The following is a 19,976-nucleotide window of genomic DNA, read 5'->3' as shown; positions in this document are numbered from 1 at the left end:
GGCAGTATTATTATACCAACAGACAAATGAAAAAATCGAGCCACAGAAAGGTCAAAAAACTCACTCAAGATCATCCAAGTAGCCAGCAGTGGCCCCGGGCTTCAAATTGAGGTGGTCTGACTCTGCCAGGATTGTCCTTGCTACGTCATACCACGTTTTGCATTCACCTGAGATCTGCTAAATCGTACTGGTTCTGTGTCCCACTGAAGCTGTTTCCACGAGCTAGAGAAAAGGGCATGGCTAAATTTTCTTTCTTCAAGGCTAGGATTCTCCCTGGCATGTTCCAGCTAATGAACTCCCACCTAATTAGTCTGGGATGAATGAACCTTCAATTAATTCTCCTCTGCATCTCCCAAATGCTTAGGTGGCGCCTTCAGATTGCTCCCCCTGGAGGAATGCTTTGGAACTTCAATATAACACTTCAACATTCTGGAAGTTAAATATCTACACTGGCTACATAAACCCTAACATCATCCATGATCAGGGCCAGCAGTGGGCCATTCCTAGATGCCCGTTTGTAACCTGATGTTGCCCCGATGAGTTTAGCAACAGGCTTGTCGGTGACCGTGGTTAGCATCCCACTCTCCCCCAGAGCCTTTTTCTTTCTTTGAGGACAAGGTTAGAGCAGAGACTGGGAAACGTGTTTCTCAGTGGGCTGCATGACGCTGCCAGTCAGCACACAGAGCCTCTGGCAGTTTGCACCCTTCCTTAACGACGATGCACCCTTGTCTTTGCTTATGCTGCCTGCAAGTCAATCTCCCAATGGACCCCAGAGGGGAAAAAAAATGAGTTTGTTTTCAGATACAGTGTGTAATAGCAACCAACTTCAGCACTGAAAAAGTTACTGAATATTTCTCCAAGGAGCAAATTAAGATAAATACCCCAAGAGTTAGTCCACATAGATGTGTTTAGAAAATGTCCAATTAGGATTAACATACACATTTCAAGGACCAAAGGGACTGTTTTACTTTGCCATTGTGGATACTCCAGGTTTCTAAGGGGATAATCCAGGTTTTTTTTAAACATGTTTTACATGTGCAGCATATCCTCTCAAAAGACGGACCGGGAGCCATATTTGGTGGCATATAATCCCCCTCATTTTGGGAGTTGATGGCTTGAGAGTCTGAACTGAAGTCGATTTAGAGCAGTGAATGGACCTGATTAAAAGGATAAATCTCATCATCGAATTTTCTGTGCCTACTGATGTGACTCAGGACAGCCCTCTTGTGCCTTTATCTCTACCTAGCAAAATGAAATGAGCACCAACTTTTCCCGAAAGGAGTACTTCTCTAAGAATAGTTCTCTTCTCCCAGAGGAAGAAGGCCTCTGGAAATCTGGCTTCCAGATAAATGTCCCCTAGAATGGTTTTATTCCAAAGGATTTTAAAGTTTCTTGGGGTTGATCCCCAAGCTAACGTCCCTTACATGTCTCCATTAATTTTCGGTGAAAGGGTCAACTTTATAGGGCCATTTTATGGATGGAGGAAACTGAGGCATAAGGCATCTGGGGATAACCAAGGAGGGCCCAGGGCCTGCTGTGTCACTGCCTCTTCCCACCCAGTCTTCTGACCATAACACACCCTGGCAATGCAAAGGCAGCCCTCTTCCCAGGACAAGTGACAAGTTTCCAAAGAAGGGTGGGTTGGTTTAAGCTCTCCGACCTGAGCTTTTCAAACCTCCCACACTTGGCTGGTCAAAGCAGGACCAACCCACGTAGAGAACCAGTTTTTGCTTGTCTGCCTACAGGGCTGCTGTGTCTAAAGCATGTTGGAAAATTTAAGACAGAACTGCTAGGGGTTTTTCACTCACAAAATGGTCTTTTTCCTGTTTGTCATCAAGATTAGTATGAGAAGGGAGTTCCCTCGTGGCCTAGTGTTAAGGCCTCAGCATTGTCTCTGCTGTGGCACAGGTTCAATCCCTGGCCCAGGAACTTCTGCATGCCACATGCATGGCCAAAAAAAAAATATGAGAATATGCTCAAGTGAGAAAAGCAGTAGTTGAATGACTTTTAGTTTCTCTGCAGGGCAAATACAGACAAGTGCTTTGTTTCCTTTGCTTTCGGCCAGGAATAGATCATTTATTACCCTTCAGCATGAAGAGCATGGCAGAGCCCTCATTATCACACATCCTTACTTTCCAAATCAATCCACTCCCTGCTACACTGCTGGGCTTTTTAAATTAAATGTCAGCTAAAGTTAGAATGTTTTTTGTAAAAACGTCAGAGCCTCGTTAGCTTGAGTTGTGTTGGTCTTTCCTATCACTTTTGGATGACAACGTTAGGGAATGATCCCTCTCAGAACGCTTGCACTAAGGTTCTTCTTTGAATCTACATGATACTCAAAAATCTGAAGTCTGGGTAAAAGTCAAGGTGTTCCAAATACCAGCCTCTAAAGAGAGTCACATCTCAGGATGTAGGAAAGGTTTCTAAAATGCTTTTCCACCTTTGCATTCACCTTGTGAATCAATTATTCTCAAAAGCTGGCATTTAATCCATGTTTCTCTGTGGCTTTTGAAGGCAACAATTCTTATAGAACTGCCTCCCTCACCTGCTAGAGCATCTGAGCATCCCTGCTCTTCCTCGCCACTAAAAGCTAGTAATTCTTCCCAGTGATAATGACAAAGGAAAACCTCCTACTCATTTCCAAACACCTCCCAAGGAGTGTCTGCTCTGGTCAAGATGAGATTTAAAATGTCACAACACTCACACTAGACAAAAACCAACCAAAATACTTGCTAGCCAGTCTCTCCTCGCACCTCCCCCCTTCTCAGAACCTTCCCCATTTAACTCCTACAACTATGTGCTTGGGCTACTCATTTCATTGTTGGAATTTCATTGCTTTGTGATGCTGCTTCAACAAGGCTGTTCAAAGCTGTTCTTTTGCTACAATGAGAGATCTCGTCTGGTTCCAGAGATGGCGCCCTGCTGGCGGGTAGGTATGTAGACAGCGTGTTGCGCCCCCACGTCAAAGCAGAGAACGGAGCATGGCAGATGTTCACTGACTTCATATTAGATGAATAGCTGGTGGATGGATGACAGAGGGGACTTGAAGCCTGGACCACTGGCCAAGTAGGAAATACACTTAATACTCTGTATGCTTCTTATTTGGCTACCTGGCTTGCTGGGGTTGTGGATTGTGTCTGCAGCATAGTGCTAGTTGGGTTCTTTTGGCCTCATACAGACACAGGAAAGGACAGAGAAAATAGTAAAGGTTGTTGTTGGGGCACCAAGGATACTGAAGTGACCACAAATAATGTGTGTATCCACACACCCAGGAAGAAGACGTATTAACATGTAACAAGAATGAAGCACTTTCAAAATTTGCTGAGTTAGGGGAAAAGCAGGTTTCCTCTTGAATTAACTTCCTATACTGGCTCTATTTTTATTCATTTGCTTCCACCGTTGCTCTTGTACTCCTGTACTGAAGCTCTTAAGATGTCTAAAGTCATCAAACCACTGTTGCTTTCCTCCCATCCCCATTTTTTTTCAGTAAACCAATTACCCAGAGTATATTTCCCCCCTTATTGTCTGTGTTGGGGCAAAGTTTTTTTTTGTTTTTGTTTTTAAAAAAACAAGGACCTTTGTCTCATTGTCTCAATGACCAGAGATAGACAAATCACAGTTAATTGAAAAGCCAAATATGGGAATTCTATTTCTCTAGCCACAGTAGTGCTTTTCTCCCATGAGATAAATGAAGATAATCCTCAAATAAGAGGAAAAGTGGAAAATACGGCAGATTCAACAAACAAGTTTGGGGGGGGAAGTGAGCTACAGGTCATGTTTGGAGAGGACGGCATAGACATGAAGATGTGAACTGGAATCCCCCCCAGGAAGTGATACATTCATATCCATCCAGTTTGTCCCTCTCTCCCTTAGTTCTCAACAGCACGCAGTTGTAAGGTGTCTGATCTGCACTAAAATTTAGGGTTGCCTGCAGGCTTCAGTTCATTAAGACCAAAAAAATGCCCCATTCATAGACTGAACTAGGCTGTTGTCAGTGGCACAGCAAAGTTCGGTAAAAATTCTATCTGGGGGTGCCTGACTCTTTTAAGGGCCTATGTATATGATCAAACACCTAAGATTGGAGGAGACAGCTTTGTCATTCTCTCTCCCCCCATGCAATCCCCTATACATCATCCCATTCTGGCCCAACTCCATGGTCTGGGAATGGGAAGAAGCCAAGCCTGGCCTCTAAGACACCAGGACACTATCTCCCAAGAAACAAAGTACCTCTGTGTGTGATGCTCTGATTCCCCATTTTCAGACAACACTTTCCTCACAGCTGTGAGACAAAACAAAACAAAACAAAAAAAAAACTCTCTTTAAAAGCTACCAGTTCTGATCAAACTGCTGCCAGTCCATCCAGCCGAAGACTCTCAGGATGATTTCAACCCACTGATTCCCTCCCGCCGACCAGAAGGAGACAACATGGGACTCTACTCATTGGGGCTGCTAAGCAGCATTCAGATGGAACATAATTTGCTGAACCTGGACCTCAATCTAGCATTAAATCATTCAAGTGAAAACAGACAGTTTTAAAAGTCAACATTTAGTTCAAACTGAAATATCTTCCAAATTAAACCTGAACTAGATGGATGTTTCATTTACTTTCTAATCTTGAAGGCATTCCCATGACAATTTCTCCATGGCATTGGGCAGCCAATCTCTTTCTTGGCAGCCAATTCACTCATGACAGTACCCCGGCAGGCTGGACAGTTAATAGAGCTCCAATCCACAGACTTGGCCTCCGTGCCAGGTAGTTTAAAAACCATTCAACACAGGCCAGTCTGATTTGAGGGTTCAGACAGATGGGTTGTTTGAACTCACTGGTTTAAGAACATGTTTTTGTGTATTCCTATGCCTCTTATAAATCAGACCCCAAAAAGCAAGAATGAATGGACCCCTTGTCCATTTCAAGCAATTATTCTGTCTGGCATGGGAGGAGAAAATAGGAGTGGTATCAGCAGAGTGATCAGCAGTTCGTTTTACCAGAGGACATGTGTGTTCAATGCCAGCACATCTATCTGTCTCTCCCTGCTTTGTCTCTTTTTTTCTCCTCTCACGTACACACATCCCCTCTTTAATTACTAGCAGAAAACAGTGCATTCTGCACACTTCACAACATCTGTTCAGGCCTTAATTAATCCAACTCTGTCTCCATAGCAACGATGCTTAACAGGCTCCATCTCTGCATGCAAAAATCTTCCTGAGCTACTCAATACGGCCATTACCGAAACATGTTTACATTAATTCTAGTGTCAGATCTTTGCACGGAGGGTGTTTGCATGGATAGCCCAAGTTATGAGATCATATTCAGCATCACCCTGGTAAAATCAACTGCCTCAAACCAGGAACACAAGTTAACACTCATTTTTCAAGGTATTGCCAAAAAAATAAAATCCCGTTACCGCCTTTATGTTGCAAGAAGTTCCTGTGCTACAGAAGATTAACGAACACAGTTGCTTCGATGGAGCATACAAGTTATTGTTTGTAAGGCAGTTAGAAGAAATGCAAGTGTTAAAAAAGAAACTCATCGGGAAAGGGGCTTCCTGGGCTCCTGGCCCTCCAGACCTTAATTAAAAGCCTATTGTTCTTTGTGGGCACTTGCCAACTTCTTCCCCAAATTAGAGCTTGCCAGCAGCAGAGATGTGCATTAAGCCTTTCCAAGGAGGCTACGAACACTGCCAAGGGAAACGTCAAGCCCATTTCTGAGAGTCTGTTTTAGCCCTGTGGCCTCCACAGATGCTCTCCTTGACGTTGGCTCTGTTTGTGTTTATATTTGAAGCTGTTATGTTAGAGATAGTGAAAATAAACACTGACAACTACCCAGTAAACCTGCTCAGACATTATAGATGGTGTTGGGGGAGCTCAGAGCAGAGTAGTAACAAATAGAGGAGGACAAACGAAGCCAGGCATTTATCCCCCAAGTGGCATTTCAGTCCATACCAGCTTCTGTCCATTAAATATTTAACTTGGGTTGCTAACAAGAAGTAAACCATTCATCAGCGTTCTAAGCTCCTTTCCCCTTCACTGCTTCCCTCTTTGACTAGGCAAACAACCCAAAACCCACTGAGGAGGGAGGGGAAAGGATTTAGACAAACTCTTGGGTAAGTGAAAATGCATCTTCGTAAACCAGTCAGATCCCTTTTATGATACACGAGACTCCGTTGCGTCTAAACAAGGAGAGGACCTTCCCAAACCTTCCTCAGGGACTGAAACCCTGGGGACCTGGGGACCCTCCCTGGGGAAAAGAGAGCCACCCCCCCACAAGTTGAATAAGAGGGGAGGTCACTGGGGAAAGTGGGGGTTGGGAGTTCCTGCAGGAATAAGGGCCAGTTCACCAAAGTAACTCCAGCATCTAGTGAAATTAGACAAGAAAGCATAATCCTGTTTTCTCACTGGCATCATTCTTTGTTTGCAGGCAATCGTCTCTATGAATTTTCGAGCTGCGGGTAGCATCTAAAACTTCTCTCTACCCTTCATCCAGCTTTTTTGGTAGGTGAGCAACTAGAATTCGATTCATGGCATGTTGAATTCTCTCGGCTGTGAAGCTTCTACAAAACTACTGAACCATGGTCCCGGTCCCGCTTCAAGGTACTTTACACAAAACATTCCATCACCAACTTGAAGCGACTGCTTTGAACTCACAAGCCAGAGGCAAAGTCATGGAAAGAAAACAGGATCAGGGTTCTAGTTCTGTCGTCTCTTTCATCTCAGATTTCCAAAGGCTCCCAGCTATCCCCTCCCTCCCCCAAGTCTCCTGAAGGGCTTACTCTGGGCGCAGCATGGGGGCAGGCTTGGATCCTCCACCTCTCCCAGGACAGAGCAAAGTGGGCTGTGAAAAACTGAAGCAATGATGCCCTAGCTACTCTGCTCTTGAGCAAGCCCAAGCTAGCCTTCTCTCTACCCCTATCGCCAGCATGGAACCCCTATCATTTTTAGCATGGCATTTATTATGTAGGCTTAACTCATTTCGTTTTTTACAACAGCCCTGCAGGGCATGGCTATTATCATCATCCCCATTTCATCGATAAGCGAACTTAGCCCAGAGGCGAGATTGCAGGATTGTGCAGCTCTGAGAGAGCCCATTTACGCTGGATTCCACCAGCAGCTCCATCAATTAAGTGGTGTTGTGCAACCCTGTGGCCCTAGAGAATTTCAGTCATCAGAGCCCAAGTCGCTTTGATTTTTCCCTCTTTACAGCCTGTCACACGTGGTAGAGGAAGATCTGTAAGAGGCAGTCAGGGAAGAAGGTGAACTTTTGGTGGTAAAGTCACAAGATCATTGTAAATTATTTCGTATGTCCCCTTCTCCCTTTCCCACTTTCCATAAAGCCTTAAGTGGTAGATGATGGTGGGGTGAGGGCGGCAGAGTTGATAGACTTTAAAGCAGGGAGTGATCAAGACAGCAATAGAGGAAGAGCCCCCAGTCACCTGCTGCCCTGAGAACACTGAGTCTATAGCTACATACGGAACAATTCTAAAGAAGATCTGAAATCTAAACCACTCCATCACATCAGAAAATGAGACAAGGCCCACCTGCAGGAGAGGTTGAGATAAGGTTCTGCCCTCACAACCCCACCCCGGGGGTGGCGACCCACCATCGGGATGGAACTCGGCTTTTCTCTGAGGAGCAAAGGGTTCCTCCCCCACATCAGGCAGCCCAGCTTTTACTAACAGCTCCTGAGATGAAGCCCACAACACCTGGCCTGAAAACCCATGAGGTTCGCATCCCCAAGACCCAAAGGGCTTTAGGAACTTGAGAACCGGCTTTAAAGACCCACCCCCGCAGGGCCTGGCGCAGAAGCAGCCCTTGGCAAAGTGCAGAGTTTTTTTATGAGAGTCATTTGCTGATCTTTAAGTGCCTCTTCCTTGCTAGAGCTGGTGGGTGAAATTGTTTTTCTCTCTCCCCAAGTGCCGCCTCCCCTCCAGCTGGCCAAGCCTCCCTTAAGCTGGCGTCTGCCACAGAAGAGCGTTGGCATGGGTGTCTTGTCCTGTGTCCCAGGTTTTTGCAGCTGCACCCCTCTCATCCCCGGAAATGGAAAGAAATCCTCTTTGCTCCATCCCTTCTGTCTCCCTCCCGTTCATTGTTATCTCCGAAGAAAGAGCTTCTATGCTTGGTCCGACACCCTCGTTTTCTCGGTTGTCATCCAGCAGACACCTCCAGATTACCTGGCTTTCTCGGCCAGCAGGGAGTATACTTGCATTCCCACACCCTGTATGTTTTACTTGGGGAAGTGTTTGTATACGTAAAAGCTTCTGCCTGAGGGTCCCACGTCCTAATCAGCCTGAATCTAGGTACTAAGATTCCCCACCAGCACCCCAGCCCCCTTTTAGGACACTGATAGATCTTTAGCCCACCCTCAACCACTGGGAGCCACTAAAAATAGCCAAAATGGACAATTACAAAAGTTTGAGACAAGAACTCAGGCAGGCTTGAACAGTAAGATTTAGCTCCTTCACAAAGCCAATCCTTAAGGATTGGGAGAGGTGGCTGTTCCATTCAATGCATGGAAACCCCGAGGAAAGGCAGGAAAAAAGAGAAACAGGAGTCTATTTCAAAGGAAAGTGGGAGAAAACCTTAGGAAGATAAATCCTACTGAAACAGAATAAAGAAGAGCAAAGTGAGTCTTTCCCTTCCCGCCCCCCTCCCTTTTTCCCCCTCCCCTTAAAAATGCTGCTTTGATTCATGTAAATCCTCAGTTGATCCCACAGAAGCACCCTTCTGGATTCCTCTGTTTCAAACAAGCATCTTCACGGAGCCCCAGGATCCCCTTTACTTTTGATTTCTTGCAGGTTAGCACTGCCCAAAACCCAGTTGCTTTATAGTAGGTGTGGAAGAGCGAGGGGACAGACATGGTTGTTCTCAGGGCTCAGCTAAGCCGGAACGCTGAGCTACCCCAGATCTGCAGCAAAAAAACACAAAACTTCACTTGCAAGGCAGTGAAACAAGGAGACAGGCAAGAGCACCTCAAACCCACCTCCCAAAATAAAAAAGCAAAAGGCTTAGGGGTTGGGCTATTTATAGGATAACCAATAAAGAAGCAGGGTGGTCACGCACAGGGGGCATAGAGAAAGGTGATTAGAAAAAGGTGAAGCATGGGGAACTCAGGGAAAGACGATTAGAAAAGAGGGGTTGTAGGAAGCATGGGGAACGGATTGGGAAAAGGTGCAGGAACGCTCATTCTGCTCAGGTGTAACTAATCCCTGGGCCTCTGCAAGGTCTAAAAGGAGGTGCTTAGAATGCTCTGAGGGCAGAGCTTTCAGCCCACTGAGGTCAAGAGGTCACAGTGCGGCCGCTGGCGCATGCCCAGTTGGAGGGTCATGGTCCTATCCAGTCTTAACCAGCTCAGCTCCAATTAGACACAGCTGACTCCCAGTCCTTGGAAAACAACCCAGGTGGACATTTTAGTGTTTGGGCTCCGTGCAGCTTGGAGATCAGGCCATCTTTGGTAGATGACCTTGATTAGTGAAGGCGGGTGATTCCGATTTGCCTAAGGATTCCGCGGGGTTTGAATAGGCCTCCATAACCTGATCTTCTGTGGAACCTGATCAGTTACCAAATTGAGAAAGACTTTTCCAGGTTTCCCAACTCGTACTTGCGTGCTTGAAAGAGGCAAAGGTAGATGGATTTTCTCCCTGGACACCTTGATCCAGAGGAGGGGCCCTCATTTTGCGGCACCTCCAAATGTGTGCTCCAGTGGTCTTTTGTGCCTCTGGACTTTTGCTTGGGTTTCCCCCGTTACCTGGAATATCTTTTCTGAACCCTCTGAGTCTCTACATACCCTTGAAACCTAGGGTATCTTCTATTGTAGGACAACTCTCCCTGTTCCACATAGTACTGGCCCCCAACATGCTCTTTCTCCGAGTTTCATAACAACCTATACCTGTTACTGCCTTTGTCTTCTCCAGCAATTTGCAGGTTTGTTCATCTTCACCTAGTTCCTACCAGATTGTTTGGCCTTTCGCAGGCAGTCAATACATGTTTGTTGGATGAGTTGAACAAAGGCGTAGAGATGCACATAAACTGAAAGCTAACCCTCTGAAACCTCAGTCCACTCTTAAAACTAGCCATCCTCGGGCATGTGACCCCTCTAGTCACTGTTTCTGGCCGTGCAAGTACAATCTGCCTAAGGACTGGCACTAGGCTGAGCAATTATTCAAAGAGATTATGCTATCATAATAATAGCTGGCATATACTGAGTGATTCCCCCAGGCTCCGGTCTAAGCTCATTGCATAAACACTCAGTTCTCACAACGATTCTGTAAGGTAATCATCCCTGTTTTACAGATGCAGAAAGTAAGACCTAGAGAGGTGAAGACATGCCAAGGTCACAGCCAAGAAGTGGAAGGTCTGGCTCCACAATCCATTCTCTCTACTGCTATGCCTCCCATCAAGAAAGACAGGGACAGCTGACCCTTAAGAGCCTCAGTTTGATTCTGAGTTTGAAAGGTGGTCCTAGGAGCTCCCGTCGTGGCGCACTGGTTAACGAATCCAACTAGGAACCATGAGGTTGTGGGTTCGATACATGGCCTCGCTCAACGGGGTAAGGATCCGGCATTGCTGTAAGCTGTGGTGTAGGTCGCAGATGCAGCTCAGATCTGGTGTTGCTGTGGCTGTGGTGTAGGCTGGCAGCTACAGTTCTGATTAGACCCCTAGCCTGGACACCTCCATATGCTGCGGGTGCGGCCCTAAAAGGACAACAACAACAACAAAAAAGTGGTCCTAAGTCACAGGAGTGAATACATACCTACCCCCTTTAGACTTGTCTGATTTCATTTTTCTCACCTTCTTCAGCTTATATAACCCATGCATATACCATCACCACTACCGCCTCTGCAGCAGTCACTTTTCTGAGTGACTACAGCTCCAATTGTGAGTGGGCTGGAAAGTGTCGCAGAACTCCAGCAATTATGCAGTCCTAGGGACAGCAGAGAAGCTTGGACTATAAATGAGGTGCATATAAATTCATGCATCCTGGAAGGGACAGAACAGAAACGTTGCTTTCTTTCCCACAACATATCCCTAAAGGAAGGAACGTTTGCTTTAAGATCTTCAGCTGGTGGGACATATCCTGGAAGGGAAACTGATTTATGAAGTTGAGAAATAGGCTAGTCTTCTCCCAAGATTAGTGAATTTCTGTTGGATCCAGAGAGTGAACTCTGAGAGCTGAGCTCATTACCTAGTAGGGACAAAGTGAGAAGGAAGAACCTACCAAGAAACCGTTGAGATTTATATGCAGTTGAGAAGTCATAATATTAAATTTAAAAGTTAGCAAGAGGAACCTATGAATAAAGATATATCCAAAGATGCCAAGGCTTCCCTGGGATGGCTACACAAAGCTCCAGAGTTTGCAGGGCTTGAAAATCAATGGAACACACACATTTTTAAAGAACTCCGTGGGGATTTTGAGCATCTTTACCTGTTTTCACATATGGTTATTTCCATACCAACTGTCAGGGAAAAAGGAAAGATGATTTATCATTATCAGAGCAAGGATTTAGACGGAAATACCTCCATGCTTTTTATTCAAGGAATAAAGGATTCTGGAACAGATATTATTGGAGAGGGGGAAGAAAGATCTCTCTCTCTGTATGTCTTTAGGAATAGAAGATGCCCCTCATGATTGGGGAGTTCATCTTGGAGATGGTTTATTACAATTTTTATAAGCTTATATCCATTCTGTGAATTTGTTCACGTGATGGTGACCATGATCGCCAGGAGCAGCAAGAGTCGGAAAAAAAGAGTGCTCCCCCGGCCGCAAGGCTTTTCTAAAAACTAAGATCTGACTTGGCCGAGTGAAAATATAAATTAGTGATTCAATTGGCAATATTTAAGTAGGAAACAAACAAACAACAGCATCTGGGTGAATTTTCTCCCTTCCCTTTTTCCCTATCGCAGTTCCTTCCTGATAAGTGTGGCAAGTCTGGGTGAATCCAGTATTTCTCCTTTATTTTCATTTTTAATACAGGGAGATGGTGTTTGAGTGTGAAAGGTGATTTTACTAAGCTTCTATGCAATTTTAAAATTTCAGGAGTTCCCATTGTGGTGCAGCAGTTGACGAATCCAACTAGGAACCATGAGGTTGCAGGTTTGATCCCTGGCCTTGCTCAGTGGGTGAGGGATCTGGCGTTGCTGTGGCTGTGGCATAGGCCAGCAGCTACAGCTCCGATTAGACTCCTCGCCTGGGAACTCCATATGCTGCAGGAGCGGCTCAAGAAAACGCAAAAAAAAAACAAAAAAAATTTTTTTTGTCAAAGTAAAATAGTGAGGTAAAAGATACTGACACTGACCAAAACACATACAAATCCTTCTGAAGACCAAACTGAAAACATTTCCTGGTGGATTTTCTCACACAGAGCCCCAGCCCTGCATTACCCTGAAGGCACAATGTGTCCGTTTTCCTTTGTAGAAACACACGTGGAGGCAGCAACCTTCACCGAGAGAGCAGTTTGTGTCCTTCAGTGACTGTAGGGCAGAGACTTTCCATTGAGGAGTAGTCACTGTGCTCCCAGGATCAGCTGAGAGACGCCAGGGCAGGCCTCAAGTGTCACTTTCATGGTAAAGTTTCACTGCTAAGGTTTTATGTCCAAATTGACTTGCTGCGGCTCTGCCTCTGGGCCGTGTTGAAAGATGACGCTGAACTGTGGCTTCAGCCAACCAGCACTGGGACCGAGAAAGTGCATCTGAAAAGCTTCTGCCTCAGGTCCTAAGAACCCAGGTTGTGACCACAGCAGAGTGGCCACCAGGTCAGGACACCTTAGTTGTGTGGTGACTGTAACAGATCACTACCAGGAGTGACCCCACTGACGTCCCAAGGACTAGACAAGGAAGAGGCTTTCCACATCCTCCTCTGCCTTAGGGGATGCTGAGGTGACCCCCCCACCCCACCCCCCGCCTGATCTGCTGCTATGATTGTGAAAGCTTGCCCATCACATCACTCTTTCCATCCAAACTGCTTCATCTGGATCTTAAAGGGCATTTCAAAAACCAGATGATCCAGTGGAAAACACAATATGGAATTTTACTCTAGGGTCATAACAACTTCGAAAATATTTCTGGGTACTCCATTTCTCCTCCAGAAATCTGAAATTAGATGTGATAAGTTAATGATTGTACAAACAGAGCTGTTTTCAATAATTTAATTATTAGACTCATGCCCCCCAAATGAACTTGCATGAAATATTAAACATTACTCCTAAGGCCATTTGGACACAGACAGTCACACACATACACACATCAGGAAAGGAAAAAAAAAAAATCTCTCCAGGATGCCAGTGTTTTGTTTTGTTTGGAAAAATAACACAATCAGAGGTAAACAATGTTTTCTTCTCCATCTCCAGTTTCCCCATCTGGTGTGGTCACTCTCTGTAGACTTAGCTTTGCTTCTGCTATAAACGTCTGCAGCTGAGGGCCGTGTGGGTTTGAGTCATGGGGGGGCGAGTTTTCAGTCTGAGAGATGTCCAAATCTGCAACAAAAAGACAGCATAGGTCACAGGAGAGTCAGCTTGAGATGCGCAAGGCAGGTGACACTGTGACTCAGAGTCAGAGCCCACTGAGACTGAGAAAGGCTGTGGCCATAGAGCTTAGCCACAGAGAGGATGCTGAAGTCCAGTGAGAAATCAACAAAAAAAAGATTCCTAATGATTTAATCAAAAGCACTAAACTGGTTGTGTGCACAAATGTCTCCTGTGGCTAAACAACCTGTACAAAATACTCCCAGCAAAGAATCAAATGCACGAAGACTTGCCACCGTTTGTGGGCTGTTGAAACACTGAGAAAGGGGCGCCCCGTTATTTTTAAAACCAGGTTCAATGTCTTAAGAAGTACAGTCTCCAGCTGTGTGTCATAAGCTGGGTTTGCATCTGCACAGGATCTCCCCTCAGAATATCTCAAAGTCAAGGACGGACCTGAAGACTCCATGTACCTGGGATTTTCCTGATGTGGGGGGTAAGAGGCGGGGAGAAAGGGGATGAGGGATGGAGACCCTTCAGCCCCGTCATCATGCAACTCTATTACTACCACACAAATTCACTTAGCAAGAGTAGCCAGGTTCCAATATCAGCTCTGCCTGGGTTTGTTATTTTTCTGGTTACCTAGCAACAGCAGGGCATAGTCTATTTCCCCTGTTCTCTAGTAAAACCCTCTAATGCATGTTTAAAGGGAAGACCAAGAAGGGTTTTGATTTGAGGGAAAAAAGCAAGGCTCTTACTGCAAACAATGTTCTCTGCATTGCTCCAATGACCACCCTTCCTGAAGCTTGGCTACTTAGCAAAATTACAAATAACCAACTTCAGCTGGAGCACAAAGCAGCATCCATGGAAAGCCAGGTGTGGGAGATGCAGAGCCCTGAGGCCCCCTGCCCCTCTGGTAAGGATCCTTGTTCAGGACTTAACAAGGGATCCTTACCATCCTTACCACATTATATTCAAGCCTCTATTTATTATTATTATTATTATTATTATTATTACTACTTTGTCTTTTCTAGGGCTGCCTCCACGGCATATGGAGATTCCCAGGCTAGGGGTTGAATTGAAGCTGTAGCTGCCAGCCTGCACCACAGCCACAGCAACGCGGGATCTGAGCCATGTCTGTGACCTACACCACAACACATGACAATGCCAGATCCTTAACCCACTGAGCGAGGCCAGGGATCGAACCCGCAACCTCATGGTTCCTAGTCAGATTCGTTAACCACTGAGCTGTGATGGGAACTTCTCAAGCCTCTATTTAGATGGATACACCTAACTGCGGCATTTTGATGACAAACAGGCTTGTAACTTTCCCCCTCCTGATAGGACTGCTGGTTATTAGAGAAAGCAGGAGCAAAGCCTAGCCAGAATGAAGAGCAAAACATCCTTACAAAGCTCTGCCCTCAGGGATGCGGCTTCCTTTGCTGCACCTCCTTTCTTTGCTTTCTCAACAGGAGGCAGAGACAGTGGGAAAAGGGCCGCTGGGGCACAGGAAGTAGACACAACTCACCTGGCGGAGCTGACCTGTGCCTGGGACGGTGAGGAGGACCCTGGGGGGGAGGGAAGAGGAATGGGGCGGGGCCTGATGGAGGGGAAGGAGGAGCGAAAAGAGGTGAGGCTGCACCCCCCACCCCCAGCTCTGCGCAGAGGTTTATGCCATCCCTGACTCTAGATGTCAAGGGGGCACAGAGAAAAACATCCATTTACAGTGGGCTGACTTGATCCTACTGACCCTGAATCCAAATTCTGTACCTCAAACACTGGGAACTCATTACTGAAAACCACTGAATGTGCCCCTAAATCCACCATGTACAGAGTGCCTTCTCTGGGCACACAAGCTGTTCCAGGTCTTTTACAGTCAACCTCTCTTTAAGCCTCAAAATGCTGTAACTCGCAATGTACAGCCTGGGAAACTGAGGCTTGGGCTAGTTACATTCTTGCCCATCCAGCCGCTGGGAAGTAACCTAGATTTGAGCTCGGAGGACCAGTGCCACTCGCTGAAGAGTCTCATGACACCCATCTGTCATTGTGCTGGAAACGGCCCAACCATCTTTGCTGAATTAAGAGACCCTGGATGTCTAACATTCATCCTCCCTAGGTACCACATTTTGAAGAGGCATCTACCAAGAAAGGGAAGAAAAAGACATTCGGAGCTCCTCCAAACTGACACAGCAATTATTATAACATTAGGAATTTCTCTCGTTTAATCAGGAAAATACACACACACACACACACACACACCCAGGCAATGATTTCACTATCAGGGCAATACAAATCAACCTAGAATGTTCTCTGTCTCATGCCCATCTGTGGTCATCACACGTTCACACTTCCAACTCCTCTTCCCAGCCATTGAAATAAAACCATGTCACCTCTAAAAATAAATATTCCCAGTTAAAATACTGACATTGAATATTATACGACCTAAAAAACAAAACCAAAAACACACCTTAAAACTTCCATCTAGCAGATGCTGACAATTTAGAGAACAGTTCGCCTAAGCCACCAATCACAGTGCTGCCTCCTCACCAACAGAAGGTGCAGCCAGGGTGAGAAAAGTAGCATGGAAAATGAATGAATAATCATTCTTTGAATGAGGCAGTTGGGAGGTGATTGACAAAACTGGGCACAATGGAAGCCCTTAATCCATGTACGTTTCCTTCTTCTGGGGTATGAAACACGCAGCATAGAAACCAAAATACTGGTGAGTCTAGGTATCTGGGAAGTCCCCTTCATGGTTTCAAGAGAGGACTTGTTCACCAAAAGCCGAAGAACCAAATACCTATCAGAAAGAATTCTTTTATCTTAAACTGTAGGCTCTAGTTCAGGAAGATAGAGCACCAAGAATGAATGTTGGGGTGGGGGAGGGGGTGGCCGATGGGCAGCATGTGGAGTTGTTCCCAGGCCAGGGAACAGATCCCAGCCGCTGCAGAGAACTAAGCCACAGCTGCAGCAACACTGGATCCTTAACCCACTGTACCAGGCTGGGGATTGAATTCACGTCCCAATGCTCCCAAAATGCCACTCATTCCATTGCACCACAGAGGGAGCTCCAGAAGAGATTTTTAGTTTGTGTGTGCATATAAGGGGGTGCAGGGAAAGGCTGAATCAGAGTTTTTCAAATAAAAATAAAAATACAAGAGAAAAATATCTCCTGGACCCGAAAGTGAATAAATGGCCCATGTTGTAATCCCACATGTATTAGAGGAGGCTGTGGAGGTTGTGTGTCACCTGGAAGGAAACTCAATTTCCTTCTCCATGTTCCTTCTTGGTTTTTACCTGAACTATTGAGGCCAGGTCAGACAGTCTGTCTTTGAAATTAGAAACCGATCCATGATTTCTGATTTTATTACTGCATTTCAACCCTGAAAGAACTCCAGCACAGCAATTGTATATTTCTCCAGGTCAGCCACCTTTTTTCCACACTTTTTACCCTAGAGAGTATGAGCATCATATAGAACCCCAAACTGAAAAAACATTTGTTTAAATAAAACCTCACTGATTCAGAAAGCAGAATTCTTGGGGAGCAATATGAATTACCCAGTTTTACTTGTGATCAAAACGCCTGCACCTTTCTGGACATAAAAATAGAATATGTCATTTATTAAGAAGCAAAGAAGTATTAACACAGCAATTTGACCAGCTAAAAACCTAATGTTATTGTAATGAAACAAAACTTCAAACTACAAAGAACCTTTTAATTTAGTGTCTCAACACAACTATCCCTCTTAGTTGACTTGCAGGAAAAATTTTCATCCTTTCCATACCTCTGGAAACTCGAGTCAATATTATTAACCTCAAAATAAGGACAAATAAGCTGAACTACAAAGGAGAAAAAAAAAAAAAAGCTTGAACCAAGTGGGGAAATAGAACCTTGGATCTTGGTGCAGGTTATTTTTGTATTTAGCAGAACTTTTCTTCACAAGCTAAAACCTCATCCTCCGCAAGAAATTTACTTAGAGTCACTGCAGGGGCTAAGTCAGCCTTCTAACGAAGTTTCTAAAAACTTTCAGTGCCCGCATTTTGGCTGGTACCATCCCCTTTGTCTTGTGAGTGGGGGACAGAAAACACCCATGGCTCAGGCTGTAGGATGTGCTGCTACCTGCTGGATGACCTTTGCATTTATCATTTGCATACTTTGCCCACCTGCTATTGGAATTTCAATCAGGGAGGTAAGAGAATGTGGAGTCTGGGATGACATACAGCCACAGGGATCAGCTCCTGAAAAACTGACATAAGCAGGAAGGAAAACCCGCCTTCCATCCATAGGCTCGCCATCCTTATTATTCTTTTGAGGCAACTGGATAATTGGTTATTTTCAAGACCAGACTATAAACCCAAGGTGTAAAATGCAACCATGTATCATATTGAAAATGACTGAAGTGCCTCCCAAGCTGAGCAATGAATGAAACCTTTTAAGCCCCAAGGTAAAAATGTAACCTTAGGCAAATCACTTCCCCTCTCTGGGCTTCAGTTGAGGAAGGATTGCACCGAAATCAACATTGAGGCCTCTTAAAACTTCTTACACTGTAGGAGAATTTTTATATCTGTGTTTTGGCTCAGTAATGCACCAAATAATATTCTAGAGATGCGAAAAATGGCCCCTCAAAATGGCATATGCACACTGAGGTATACGGAATGACTGCCTAACAGGCACCTGCTGTATAGCACAGAGAACTCAACCCAGTACTCTGTGATAATCTACGTGGGAAAAGAACCTGAAAGAGAATGAATATGTGTATATGTATAACTGAATCACTTTGTCATGCAGCAGAAATTATCACAACCTTAGAAATCAACTCTACTTCAATAAAACTTTAAATGAATGCATTTTTGATGGCTTTATGCTCAAGGAATGCAAATTTATTACCTTAAGTTGCATTTAAAATAACGTTCTTAGGGTACTTTCCAGACATACATCCCACCCTTCTCCTTTCAATCTTCTCAACAATGTGTATTTGGGTTGAGCCCACACAGCCCTGAGAGCACAGTGTATGAAAGCTACCTTGGGTGGAAGAGAAGAGCCACAGTCAAAATCTGCACTTGCACTTGCTCTTACCTTCTATGAACAGCAACCTTAAGAATAATTTGTCATAAAGAACAGGGTTAAGTATGGTCTTTAAATACTTAATCCATGCACTCTGCCTTTTCCTGGATTTTCTGAACAGAAAAGCATTTTAAATCATGATGATGTTTAAAGAAAATCTTAGTTTCCCTTTAAAGGCACCACTCTCACCTCCATCATAAACGTGAACTGTCCCTGTCTGAATTTAGCTCAACTTTACCCAACGGCCAGGCAGCCAGCGGTGCCGGGCTACAAATAGCATGTTGAGTCTATACTGTGGGGTCATTGAGATGCGTGGTCAGCCTTCTCCATGTCTTTTCTATTCGTTTCTCCCCAACGACTCACAAAACAGAGCTTTGTGTTTTCTGGGTCTTGGCTCTGTTCTTGTTTATTTTAATGAAGTGTTCTAACTTATACTTCTTATTACTGATTCCCTTGTGCCTATGCCTAAAATCAAAATTCACACTTTGCTAGAATAACCCTACCTCCAACAATTGCCATTAATATTCCACGTCTGCAAAATAAGTTGTATTCCCCCATTTAAGGATCAATTCATGCTTAGACTGTGGAACATTGAAAAAATTGTTTCCTGACGGCATGAGGGGCAATCCCTATTTTTTTCTCAGGAGCATTAATGCACAGCGTTTTCCTTCTAATGGAAAACACTTATTGCACAAAGCTCAAGGTGTCCTCAGAGCAATTTTGCTCAACGGCATTTTCCATAGTGAGCCACAAACAGGATGTGAGCAGCTGGCATAAAAACCAATCTGGAGTTGATATCCGAAGCCAACACTCTCAATTAGTGTTATGATTCCCTTTATTACTCCTTGTGCACCAATACTACCCCTGAAATAAAATAACTCTGGGGTGTACTGTGTGTGTGTGTGTGTGCGCACGCATGCACACGTGTGGTGCGCATGTGTAAATTTGTAATGTAAGAAGGCAAACGTTTTAAGTTGTGACTGTTAGAACTGGACTTTATTTTCTGACCAGTAATTAACCTATTTGGAATAATCTATGTTGGTTATGTAGGTAATGCTGATAAGAAACACACCAATGAGGGAGTTCCCGTCGTGGCGCAGTGGTTAACGAATCCGACTAGGAACCATGAGGTTGCGGGTTCAATCCCGCCCTTGCTCAGTGGGTTAATGATCCGGCATTGCCGTGAGCTGTGGTGTAGGTTGCAGATGCGGCTCGGATCCCGAGTTGCTGTGGCTCTGGCGTAGGCCAGCAGCTACGGCTCCGATTAGACCCCTAGCTTGGGAACCTCCCATATGCCGTGGGAGCGGCACAAGAAATGGCAAAAAAAGACACAAAAAAAAAAAAAAAAGAAAGAAAGAAACACACCAATGAAAGTAATCGATAGAATGCAGATACAATTATGTGAACATAAGATGCGTGATGATATATCAATTCTCTCTGATGTCTGAACTTTGATTTGC

The 19,976-nt window shown here is 44.9% G+C and overlaps 2 protein-coding genes across 19 annotated transcripts in view; one reads left to right on the top strand and one right to left on the bottom strand.

Moving 5' to 3' along the window:
* LOC146405580 (uncharacterized) overlaps positions 1 to 19,976 on the top strand; it is a 57,919-nt gene that overhangs the window by 20,194 nt on the left and 17,749 nt on the right. For 2 of the 7 annotated variants that reach the window (XR_014838060.1, XM_085013814.1), the window contains exons 1-4: positions 6,453 to 6,591; positions 10,288 to 10,348; positions 14,924 to 15,007; positions 17,483 to 17,641. Coding sequence is in view for 2 of the 7 variants with exons in the window: in XM_085013814.1 (XP_084869940.1) it covers positions 10,288 to 10,348; positions 14,924 to 15,007; positions 17,483 to 17,641 (304 nt within the window). In the remaining 5 variants the exon portion in view is untranslated. Of the gene's footprint in view, positions 1 to 6,418; positions 6,592 to 10,287; positions 10,544 to 14,923; positions 15,008 to 17,482; positions 17,642 to 19,976 lie in introns of those variants that run through there. The other 5 variants (XR_014838064.1, XR_014838063.1, XR_014838061.1 and 2 more) reach the window with 4 other exon arrangements.
* ARHGEF28 (Rho guanine nucleotide exchange factor 28) overlaps positions 13,126 to 19,976 on the bottom strand; it is a 339,437-nt gene continuing 332,586 nt past the window's right edge. For all 12 annotated transcript variants that reach the window (XR_014838058.1, XR_014838057.1, XR_014838059.1 and 9 more), the window contains one exon: positions 13,126 to 13,466. Coding sequence is in view for 9 of the 12 variants with exons in the window: in XM_085013806.1 (XP_084869932.1) it covers positions 13,306 to 13,466 (161 nt within the window). In the remaining 3 variants the exon portion in view is untranslated. The remainder of the gene's footprint in view (positions 13,467 to 19,976) is intronic.

Source organism: Sus scrofa, chromosome 2 (genome assembly GCF_054392235.1).
Source record: "Sus scrofa isolate SSC_HxYL_T2T_F1_AM1 chromosome 2, Sscrofa_HxYL_maternal_Yorkshire_Landrace_v2.0, whole genome shotgun sequence".
Taxonomy (NCBI): Eukaryota; Metazoa; Chordata; class Mammalia; order Artiodactyla; family Suidae; genus Sus; species Sus scrofa.
This window is presented reverse-complemented; position numbering and strand designations above follow the sequence as displayed.